At 42.4% G+C, this 12,407-nt stretch overlaps 1 protein-coding gene across 1 annotated transcript in view; it reads left to right on the top strand.

The window, feature by feature from the left end:
* Positions 1–12,398, top strand: part of LOC140117098 (transient receptor potential cation channel subfamily V member 3-like) — a 36,292-nt gene extending 23,894 nt beyond the window's left edge. Inside the window, exons 13-17 of the mRNA XM_072133531.1 lie at positions 1,236–1,302; positions 3,694–3,965; positions 11,150–11,262; positions 11,350–11,429; positions 12,135–12,398. Coding sequence (XP_071989632.1) covers positions 1,236–1,302; positions 3,694–3,965; positions 11,150–11,262; positions 11,350–11,429; positions 12,135–12,253 — 651 coding nt within the window. The 3' untranslated portion in view covers positions 12,254–12,398. The remainder of the gene's footprint in view (positions 1–1,235; positions 1,303–3,693; positions 3,966–11,149; positions 11,263–11,349; positions 11,430–12,134) is intronic.
* The last annotated feature ends 9 nt before the right edge of the window (positions 12,399–12,407 follow it).

Here is a 12,407-nt window from a genome sequence, read left to right on the forward strand (position 1 = left end):
TCGAGCATATTTCAAAGGGACCATGGTTTGGGATTAAAATGTGTTATTTAATTGAAAAATAATGTCTTCTGATAATTTGCAAACATCGGCGATCTATTCTTCACTGTTCCGCACGTATATTATCTCCCGACAATTTAGCAGATGTGAAGAACAGTGAAGAATAGAATAAAAACATTGTACACAGTGAACACAGTGACCACAGGATCATTTAAGATAAAAACAGAGTGCAGAACACAGTGCAGAATAGATTACAGATGTTCGGCACATCTGCTTACTTGTCGGGAGATACGCGCGGAACGGCGCGAACAAAATAGCATGTGAAGAACAATATATATGTGTGTGAAGAACAAATTGCAGATGTTTAAATACATCTGCAATGTGTTCTACACACATATATATTGTTCTTCACATGCTATTTTGTTCGCACCGCTCCGCGCGTATCTCCCGACAAGTAAGCAGATGTGCCGAACATCTGTAATCTATTCTGCACTGTGTTCTGCACTCTGTTTTTATCTTAAATGATCCTGTGGTCACTGTGTTCACTGTGTACAATGATTTTATTCTATTCTTCACTGTTCTTCATTGTGTTTTTTTAATTAAATGCTCGATCGCGAGCAGGGGAAATAATGTTATTCTGGTCACCTAGCAACCCTTACGTTTAAAACGCATTGCACTCGCATTGCACTTGCAATGATTGCGAGTGCAATGCGTTCTTGATGCATCTCCATAGACTTGAATGGGGCGTGAAAAACGCGCGTGACCCGCAAAAATAGAGCATGCTGCGATTTTGACGCGCGTGCAAACGAACGCAAGCACGCGCGTTAAAAACCACGCTAATGGAGAAAGACCCATTGAATACAATGGGACAGAGTGCAATGCGAGTTCTGAGCGTCAAATGCACGCGCAGAACTCGCGCGTGAAAAACGCCAGTGGAGAAGGGGCCTTAGGCTTGGACATGTCCTTTAGGTGACTAATCACAAGTCTCCATAGTAAAAAACAACAGCAAAAAAAAACCATCATGCTAGGAGGGACATACTAGGAGTCCATAATGCATGCTATAGTAGATAGGAGCCTCAATTTCTAAGGCCCCTGGCAAGGAAAATCTGCTACAGGCACTGTAAAAGGTTTGGCTGTCAATTAACACCAGATATTAAGCTCAATGAACGGTTCTAATAGCAGATCTTATGTCAAATTAGAAATGTACTTATCAAACCAATTTTTATTTTATTTTCTAGGTCATTATCAATGATGTTTTGAAGTTTTTATTAGTGTACATTCTCTTCCTTTTTGGATTTGGCGTAGGTAAGGAGCTCCTTTTCTGTTCTACACATATAGGGGCAGCATGTTGGCTTAGTGGTTACCATTACAGCCTTGCACCACTGGGGACCAGGGTTCAAGTCCCAGGGTCAACATCTCCAAAGAGTTTGAGTTTCCTCCGGGTCCTCCGGTTTCCTCCCACACTTCAAAACATACTGTTAGGTTGATTAGATTGTGCGCCCCATTGGGGCAGCGACTAATTTGGCAAGCTCTGTGCAGCGCTGCATAATCTGTGTGTGCTATATAAATATAAGAATTATTATAATTATAATATTATAAAGGGGTATTCCAGGTGAAAAACAAAAGTAATCAAATATCAGATAAGTGGGGGTCCAAAACTGAATATATTCACCAGATGTTTGCAGCTACTTAAAGGAAACCTACCACTTCCGAAGGTAGGTATGAGATACAAACACCGGGCACCAGCTCAGGGTGAGCTGGTGCCGGTGCTTAGTCTCGTTAGTGTTAAAACCGCGGTATCGTGCGCACGCAGCGCCAAAGCAGTTTCTGCTAGAAAGTTTCAAAAGTGTTAAAACCGCGATACCGCGGTTTTAACACTAACGAGACTAAGCACCGGCACCAGCTCACCCTGAGCTGGTGCCCGGTGTTTGTATCTCATACCTACCTTCAGAAGTGGTAGGTTTCCTTTAACTACCCATACTGTGTTTCAGCACCCACTGTGTAGTTGTGTCACCAAAGGCAACTTACTGATAAGAAGATAGGTTTCTCATTACCTTGAGACCTTTCTCACTGGAAATAAAATCCAAGAAATAAACCCTCACACAGCCACATTGATTACAAAAAATTTCAAAAGTTATGGTGGTGATTTCATTATGCAAAGGAAGGTAATTAAAAAAAAACTTTGACCCACAGACAAAAGTTCTTCAAAAGGTTTCACTATAAAGACAGAAATTTTTTATTAGAAAAAAACAACGTCAGATTTGAGTTCTTTTTAAATATACTGCACAGAGAGGGTTAATAAAAGTTCATAAGTAGGATATATGAAACCTAAAATTGTGCTAATAAAAAGTGTTAAAGAAAACCTGTCATCAGAAATTGACCTAATAAACCTCTACCGGTATGTTGTCAAGTAGCTGAACACCTTCTAGGTCGCGCTTCTTTCATGGCCTGGTGTGGTGTCATCATCCAGAAAATCAACTTTGAAGAGAGATGTAAGTCAGATGTATAAAGTCAGGGAGGGGGAAAGTTAAACACTGAAATCATGCTCCCTGCCTCTCAACACCTCTTCCCATGTAGTTGACATCATTCACCGGACTTCAGTAGATCTGATCAATGATGTTCCTAAGGCAGGGAGAGCTTGACTTCAGTGACTGGCGGTTGCGGCCTAGGGCACGCTGATGTCACGGTGTATGATATGAGGACCAGAGGGCTGTCCTACAGCCTGGTAGGTCTCCAGCAGGTGGTGTGTGTGAAATATGGAGGGAGAGGCTGATTTACTGGTTCTCCCTGGGGCAACCCCTAAGTGTCTGTAGGATGAGTCCCTGGGTAATGGATGGGGAGCCCGTGGTGATAACAGCCATATCCAGGAATCAGCCGGAGGCAATGTTGTGCCAAATAACTCATGGTTCTTTATTGAATAGGTAGCAGGCAACGGGCCTAAACGGTCTCACAGCAGATTCGGATTACTGGAGTGGTCATGGAGAGGGTCCTCAGGAATAAAGCACCAGCCTGGTAGTAGATGCAGGCTGGGATAGTTGAGGTGGAGCTGTGTCCAAACTGTGGAAGCTGCAGCTCTGGATTTGAGTCTCCTGACTCTGGTCCTGGGATTAAGCTAAGTGGCAGCACTAATGGTGTACTGACACTGTCTCTCTCTTCACTCAGTCCATGTGCTGAGAGACCAGGTGGTAAAGAGGCCTTGCTCCTCCCTGCCCAGGGGTTTTGTTCTCCTGGTCAGGTGGTAGCACCTCTCCAATCACACTCGTTTACAATACAGCCAACAATTGGTCAATCACTTACACCCACTTAACCATTGCCTGTTCAGGCAGGATCTACAGCTGCTGATAACCTAAGATCTCCCTGCATTATCCCTTGGGTGAGTTGCACAGGCTCACCTGATGGATCCTGGCAGGTAGAGGGCCCTATTTGCAACTACCCCCTTGCCTATACATTGGCAGGGGTGTTGCAGTTTATTAGGCCAATCTGATGACAGGTTCCCTTTAACTTTTCTAGTACTATATTAAAGATAAGTCATCACCAACTAATGTCTGGAAAATCCTGTAAAGTAAGCACTAAGACTATTTTTCTCAGTTGTGGCTTTTTAAATTTTCTTTTCTTTTTCTATATATACAATGGTTTTTAAAGCAACACACAAACCTACCAGACCATGCAATGTAAAATGTATTTCCCTCTCAACAGCTCTGGCTTCACTAATTGAACATTGTGCTGAAGGTGAAGACTGCAGCTCTTATGGCAGCTTTAGAACAGCTATTGTGGAACTATTTAAGCTTACCCTGGGACTAGGAGACCTGGAGATACAACAAGAAGCAAAATATCCCACCCTGTTCCTGATTCTTCTAATAATTTATGTCATATTAACATTTGTGCTTCTTCTTAATATGTTAATTGCATTAATGAGCGAAACTGTGGATAACATTTCTAAGGAAAGTGAAAACATCTGGAGGCTTCAGGTGGGTATAAAGTGCGATGTGTATATTATGAATATACAGGGCTGGATTAAGGGTGGTGGGGGCCCCTGGGCGCAAACTGGTGGGGGCCCGCCCCACAATTTTTGTATACGTTGCCAGTAATATATGGACCACCGTAATGAATATATACAGCTTTCCACTACACAGCACACACTGACACCATGCACTCCTACATATATACTGTATACACACACTGACACCATGCACACACTACATATATACTGTATACACACTCTGACACCATGCACTCCTACATATATACTGTATACACACCCTGACACCATGCACACACTACATATATACTGTATACACACTGACACCATGCACTCCTACATATATACTGTATACACACTAACACCATGCACACACTACATATATACTGTACACAATCTGACACCATGCACTCCTACATATATACTGTATACACACACTGACACCATGCACACACTACATATATACTGTACACACACTGACACCATGCACACACTACATATATACTGTATACACACTGACACCATGCACTCCTACATATATACTGTACACAATCTGACACCATGCACACACTACATATATACTGTATACACACACTGACACCATGCACACACTACATATATACTGTATACACACACTGACACCATGCACACACTACATATATACTGTACACAATCTGACACCATGCACACACTACATATATACTGTATACACACACTGACACCATGCACACACTACATATATACTGTATACACACTCTGACACCATGCACACACTACATATATACTGTATACACACACTGACACCATGCACACACTACATATATACTGTACACAATCTGACACCATGCACACACTACATATATACTGTATACACACACTGACACCATGCACACACTACATATATACTGTATACACACTCTGACACCATGCACACACTACATATATACTGTATACACACTCTGACACCATGCACACACTACATATATACTACACAAAAATTGAAACAAGCCGAAAATAGGGAGGAAAGCATAAAATGTAGTGATGCAATAAAGCCTGTCCCTCTCCCCACTCGGTGTGATACCATGTAGCTTGTTGGAAGCACTGATACAAAACCAATTGTTCTTCCTCTCGGCAAAGTGGAAGAGAAAACCAACACTATAGCACCTTTAGAGACAAACAGTAATAGTAATGATAAGAAATATTTTATTTAAGTCAAAACACAAATAACAAAATGACAAACACTGGTTTAAAAAATGATTCTACCCCAAGGGGGACACAAGAAAAAGTTGCACTCCAAATGACAGGATCATCAGAAAAATTATGTGTAGGTTGAAGGCACCAGTGGCCCTCATCTAGTGTGAATGGGAGATAAGGCACAATTGTCAATTAGATCAAACCTAATAGTGGGCAAAATGTATGAACATATATGGTCCGTAGGTGCAACATATCTTACCCATGTTTAAAGATGATCGATGTCCGGAGTGACAACGCCCCGACGCGCGTTTCGGCGGGGCGTTGTCACTCCGGACATCGATCATCTTTAAACATGGGTAAGATATGTTGCACCTACGGACCATATATGTTCATACATTTTGCCCACTATTAGGTTTGATCTAATTGACAATTGTGCCTTATCTCCCATTCACACTAGATGAGGGCCACTGGTGCCTTCAACCTACACATAATTTTTCTGATGATCCTGTCATTTGGAGTGCAACTTTTTCTTGTGTCCCCCTTGGGGTAGAATCATTTTTTAAACCAGTGTTTGTCATTTTGTTATTTGTGTTTTGACTTAAATAAAATATTTCTTATCATTACTATTACTGTTTGTCTCTAAAGGTGCTATAGTGTTGGTTTTCTCTTCCACTTTGCCGAGAGGAAGAACAATTACTACATATATACTGTACACAATCTGACACCATGCACTCCTACATATATACTGTATACAATCTGACACCATGCACTCCTACATATATACTGTACACAATCTGACACCATGCACTCCTACATATATACTGTATACACACACTGACACCATGCACTCCTACATATATACTGTATACACACACTGACACCATGCACTCCTACATATATACTGTATACACACACTGACACCATGCACACACTACATATATACTGTATACACACTGACACCATGCACACACTACATATATACTGTACACAATCTGACACCATGCACTCCTACATATATACTGTATACACACTGACACCATGCACACACTACATATATACTGTATACACACACTGACACCATGCACACACTACATATATACTGTACACAATCTGACACCATGCACACACTACATATATACTGTACACAATCTGACACCATGCACACACTACATATATACTGTATACACACTGACACCATGCACACACTACATATATACTGTATACACACACTGACACCATGCACACACTACATATATACTGTATACACACACTGACACCATGCACACACTGCATATATACTGTATACACACACTGACACCATGCACACACTACATATATACTGTATACACACACTGACACCATGCACACACTACATATATACTGTATACACACTGACACCATGCACACACTACATATATACTGTACATAATCTGACACCATGCACACACTACATATATACTGTACACAATCTGACACCATGCACACACTACATATATACTGTATACACACTGACACCATGCACACACTACATATATACTGTATACACACTGACACCATGCACACACTACATATATACTGTATACACACACTGACACCATGCACACACTACATATATACTGTATGCACACACTACATATATACTGTATACACACACTGACACCATGCACACACTACATATATGCTATATACACACTGAAACCATGCACACTCTATATATGCACTGTATACATCCACATAAACACACAGTACAATATATACATAAACTCACCTATGTGCTGGAAGAGAAGTCTTCACCCCCAGCACCCAGGGCAGCCATGTGCATCCACTACAGGGGGGTAGTAGGGAATAAAAGCACAGGCAGGAGCTCACAGCTCTCCTTACCATGTGCTCTTCTAGCTCCGTGATGTACCCCTCCCCCTCCTCCGACAGCTCCCGGACAGGGGGGTTAACTTTGACTGAAGAAGAGACAGTCATTTCAGAGCCAGGCCTTCCAGTTCCACCCTGCAGTCTGCAGCATCCCGGCTCCTCTCATTTTCAGCTGCTGCCAGAAAGTAAGCAGTTACCTGGCAGCAGCTCCAAGAAGCGCTGCCCTGCGGAGCTCTCCTCCTGCAGCCAGGAAGTTCCGCGATCATACTGTTGCGTGCTGGCTGCTTCAGCACTGTTTCAAAAAGTCCGAAGTGGTTGGCTTGGGGAACTTGCGGTATGGTAGGTACGCACGCCTCTGACCAAAACATATAGTGGGTGATGCGGCCATGCGTCGGCCCGAATCACCTGCACTTGGTGGGGGCCCCTTTAAAGGCAAAGTGGTGGGGGCCCCGGGGCTTGCGCCCCCGGAGCCCCCCCCATGATCCGGCCCTGTGAATATAGTATCTGAGCATGAGAAGGATTGTATCCATAATTCTTATATGGCCAAGGACGAATCTCATCTCAAACAGGCAGATTTTTGGTTATTTCAGTTTTAGTAATTTTATAATGGTTTATTCATGTGAACATTTGACCATATGAGATATCTTTAAACTCTACACAAGTTCATCTATTACATTTAGGAGATGTGAAGAGTAGTGGATTATAATATAGGCGATCTGGGCGGCAGCCTGGGGCCCAAGCCTTCTAGAGGGCCCGTGTCCACTCAAACCACCCACCAAATTTTATACTGAGACAGATCTTCACCCATGAAATCCTGAAACCACAGGCAGAAGGGACGCATCCTCCATTCCCCACGAAGCGTGATACTAGTACCAGATGTTGGAAGTGAATTCCAGACTTGTAGGGCGTAGGATCGGCTCCAGGTTTCAGTGGGCCCCTATGTCGTGATACAGACAAGGCCTCACCTTTGACTTGGTTGTCTTTGTACAATTCCATTTTTGTTTTATCTTAATTCATCAAGTGAGTCCATGCATGTTGTTGAATTTGGTTTGTCGCATAATAAATATATATATATATTTATATATATACCGTATATTCCGGCGTATAAGACGACCTGGTGTATAAGACGACCCCCCTACTTTCCTGTTTAAAATATAGAGTTTAAGATATATTCGCTGTATAAGACTACCCCTTTTCCAACGCATACAAAACACCGGTAAAAATTAAAAAAAAAAACAGATTTGCATTTAACATGGTCCTTTTTTTAATTTAAATTCATGTATCAAAAGTGGTATGGACTCGTGATAGGGATGTAATATTACCACTATACAAGCATTGGTTCGGCCTCACCTGGAATATGCTGTCCAGTTCTGGGCACCGGTCCATAAAAAGGATGCCCTGGAGCTGGAGAGGGTTCAACGTAGAGCCACAAAAATGATAAGGGGTATGGAGGGTCTCAGTTATGAGGAAAGATTAAAACAACTAGATTTATTTAGTCTGGAAAAGAGACGACTACGAGGGGACATGATTAATTTATATAAATATATGAATGGTCCATACAAAAAATATGGTGGTAAGTTGTTTCAGATTAAATCAAATCAAAAGACGAGGGGGCACTGTCTCCGTTTGGAGAAACCAAGGTTTAATCACCGGAGGCGACAGGGCTTTTTTACTATGAGAACGGTCAATCTGTGGAATAGCCTGCCTCAGGCGCTGGTCACAGCAGGGACAGCAGAGAGCTTCAAGAAGGGTCTAGATGCCTTTTTACACCTAAATAACATTGATTGTTATGCTATATAGAATTGTTTCCCCTAAATCCCTTCCTCATCTAATCCATTCCCTTCCTTGGTTGAACTTGATGGACAAGTGTCTTTTTTCAACCGTATAAACTATGAAACTATGGAATTCTTATGAGATGCACGTATATAGCAGGAAAACTGTCGCTCATAAACATAAGGCATACAACAACAACATTACCATTACAGCACAGCCCCCAGTAGTATACAGCACAGCCCCCAGTAGTATACAGCACTGCCCCCAGTAGTATACAGCACTGCCCCCAGTATTATACAGCACTGCCCCCAGTAGTATACAGTACAGCCCCCAGTAGTATACAGCACTGCCCCCAGTAGTATACAGCACAGCCCCCAGTAGTATACAGCACAGCCCCCAGTAGTATACAGCACTGCCCCCAGTAGTATACAGCACAGCCCCCAGTAGTATACAGCACAGCCCCCAGTAGTATACAGCACTGCCCCCAGTAGTATACAGCCCAGCCTGCCCCCAGTAGTATACAGCACTGCCCCCAGTAGTATACAGCACAGCCCCCAGTAGTATACAGCACAGCCCCCAGTAGTATACAGGACAGCCCAGCCCAGCATTAAAAAAAAAAAAAACTTATATACTCACCCTCCGGTGGCCCCGATGTGCTGCGCTGCTCCCCCGATGTCCGCGCGGCTTGTCTTCAGTGTTCCGCGCCGTCTTCTTTCTTCTGATGGGCACCGCCATTGATCTTCCCCGGCAGGCGCCTAGTATGACGCGCCGCTGCTGACGTCATACTAGGCGCCGCCCCGGGGAAAAACATGGTGGCGCCCAGCAGAAGACGGCGCGGAAGACTGAAGACGAGCCGCGCAGACATCGGGGCCACCGGAGGGTGAGTATGCGCCCATGCGCCGCTATCTTTTTGAGGCTGCCGGCAGCTTTGCCGGCAGCCATCGCTGTGAAAACACCCGCGATCGGTGCTTGCAAAATTTTCTTTTTTTGGCGCACATGTCCCTCTAAAGTGCAATCGGTTTTGATAAATTTGGTAGTGGTTTTTGTTCCATTTCTATGCCAGGTGGTGACTGGAGTCATTTTGTGACAAAACATGCGCCCAAAACAAAAATTTGCGCCAAATAGTAAATCATGAATTCAGTTCAATATTGGGAAAACTAGTCTAAGCATGAATTCGGTGCATTTAAGTGACTTTGCACTGTCCTATGTTCATTTGGCGCAATTGAAAGTCGCAAAACAGGATTTGTACCACAGCGGGGCAAAAACAACACCAAACCTAGACGAAAAACACAATGATGAATCCCCCCCCTATAACTATAAACACCTTAAACACCTTTCTTTATGTTATAATATTAGTTTTACAACTGCATGTCAAAATTGTAAAAATTGCTCTGGAAAATAATGCAACAAAATTTCCAGAAACAACCTGCAAGGAAAGCGTTAAAGGGAATCTGTCACCATCAGTTACCTACTACAACTAACTGCTTTGTTATGTAGGGCTATGCTCACAAGTGTCATCCATATCTTTCTTTTTATCGTCCAGGTGGTCCTTTACTCCCAAACTTTACTTTTGGGAATATGCAAATGAGTTTGAAGTGCTTACGCAGAGCACCTTAGGGGTCTGGCTCCATATCTTGCTGGACCCATGAGTGACAGGGGGAAGGATGAAAGGAGGTGCTGGGCAGTGGACATGTATCAGGAGGCGTTGTAGTTGCTGTGGAGCTGAAGCCCTGGGGTGATCTGCTAACGACCTCAAAGCACTTCAGCCTCATTTGCATATTTCTAAAGTAAAGTTTTGGCATGGAAGCAGCAGCTGGAATATAAAAACAAACGTATGGATGACATCTTGTTGTCTTTAGTGTTCCATTAAATTACTTACAAGGTGCATATATATGGATAGAAGCAACGCGTTTCGAGTGCAACGCTCTTAATTTTGACTGCATTGCACCCGAAACACATTGCTGCTTTCATATGTCTGCACCTTGTAACTAATTTAATGGAACAATAAAGATAAAAATTTTTAAAGAAGTGCTGGATTTCTTTACTGTTTATTGGAGAGTTGGATGTGCCCGCAGCCAGCGGACTTGGAATCATCTTGCACTTGCTGATCGGATGCAGCGATCACCACAATCACGTGGAAGCCCGGAGGAGGGTGAGTTTGGTGACCTTCATCCTAGAGAAATTGTGGTATGGGTGACAGACCTTTGTGGCATAGCCCTGTGTAACATAGCAGTTACTTTGGGAAGGTAAATCACTGTGATGAATTCCCTTTAAAGGAAGCTGGCAGAGTCCTAGGTATCAGCAAGTCGTAAGATGATTTATTCATTTTCATTTTCTCAGAGAGCAAGAACTATCCTGGAATTCGATAAAGGAATTATCTATTTTTTCAAAGACAAATTTAAACTTGGAGAGAAGTGCAAGTTCTCGGGAAACGACATCAGATTATGTTTAAGGTAAAAATAATTTTAAAAAAAGTTGAAAACCCAAGAACCTAAAAGATGATAAGAATAAACAAAAATACACATTTTCACCATTTATAGGATTAATAAAGTGAAATGGAGTGAATGGCACAGCCAGGTCACCTGTGTACAGGAGGAGGATGGAGTAACACAGCCTAAAGGTTTGTCAACCGTTATAAATTTCGCTGGTGAAGTTCTGATCAGTGTGGCTGGTTAAAAAATGATAAAATATCACAGAATCTGAACCGCATTGAGATATGTAAGACTGGAGGTAAACAAATGCTTTTTGCAGTTATGCAACCTCAATGTCTTGCAGTCTTTACCATGCAGGACTGCAGACAGTATTAGCAGGGGCATAACATGGAGCTGCTGGGACCCAGTGTAAAGTCTGTGCCAGGCCCCGATTATAATGTATGGTTTCTAGTACTAGTCTTCTCATATAGGAAAGTGACGTATTATGGGCCACCTAAGCCTCTCGGGCCCAGTTGCGACTGCACTCTCTGCACCCCCTCAAGTTGCGCCCCTGAGTATTAAGTGTTGTCCCTGGAGATCTATGTAATAATAACTTTGTGTATCTAGTGGACAATAAATACTTTTTTGATCCAACGCTTTAGATCTCCAAGTGCTTCTTGTAGAGGTTCTTTGTTCTCCCCTTTCTGAATCTTAATATATATAAAAAAAATATCAGTAATATGGCCCCCTAAAGGTGTATATGGTGCTGTTTTCCTACTGAGCCCCTGGCATACAGTATAATTCAGAGTATGCCCTGTCCCAGAAAGTTCAGCTCGCTGAAAAGCAAAATCACATGGAAAAAATTGTGCCTTACGTAAATATAAAGATTTTTCTCTTCCTTCTTTTAATGAAAGAAGCTGATGGCTGCTCCAGCATAACCTCTGTGGATGAAGTGGATGTATCTGACCAAGGAGAACATCCTACTATCCTGCAGGAAAATGAAGAGGATTCAGTCCTGGAAACCGCATTGTAACCTTATAGCCAGACACCTTCATGACATAGTAAAGTGAATTTTGCACCTTTTTAGAGTTGTTTACAACAATAAATATATTGTATATTGTTTTATTTATGGTAATTTGTTTTTAACATTTTTAAAAATAAAATATTTTTTCTATTCACATTTCATT

Source organism: Engystomops pustulosus, chromosome 2 (genome assembly GCF_040894005.1).
Source record: "Engystomops pustulosus chromosome 2, aEngPut4.maternal, whole genome shotgun sequence".
Lineage (NCBI taxonomy): Eukaryota > Metazoa > Chordata > Amphibia > Anura > Leptodactylidae > Engystomops > Engystomops pustulosus.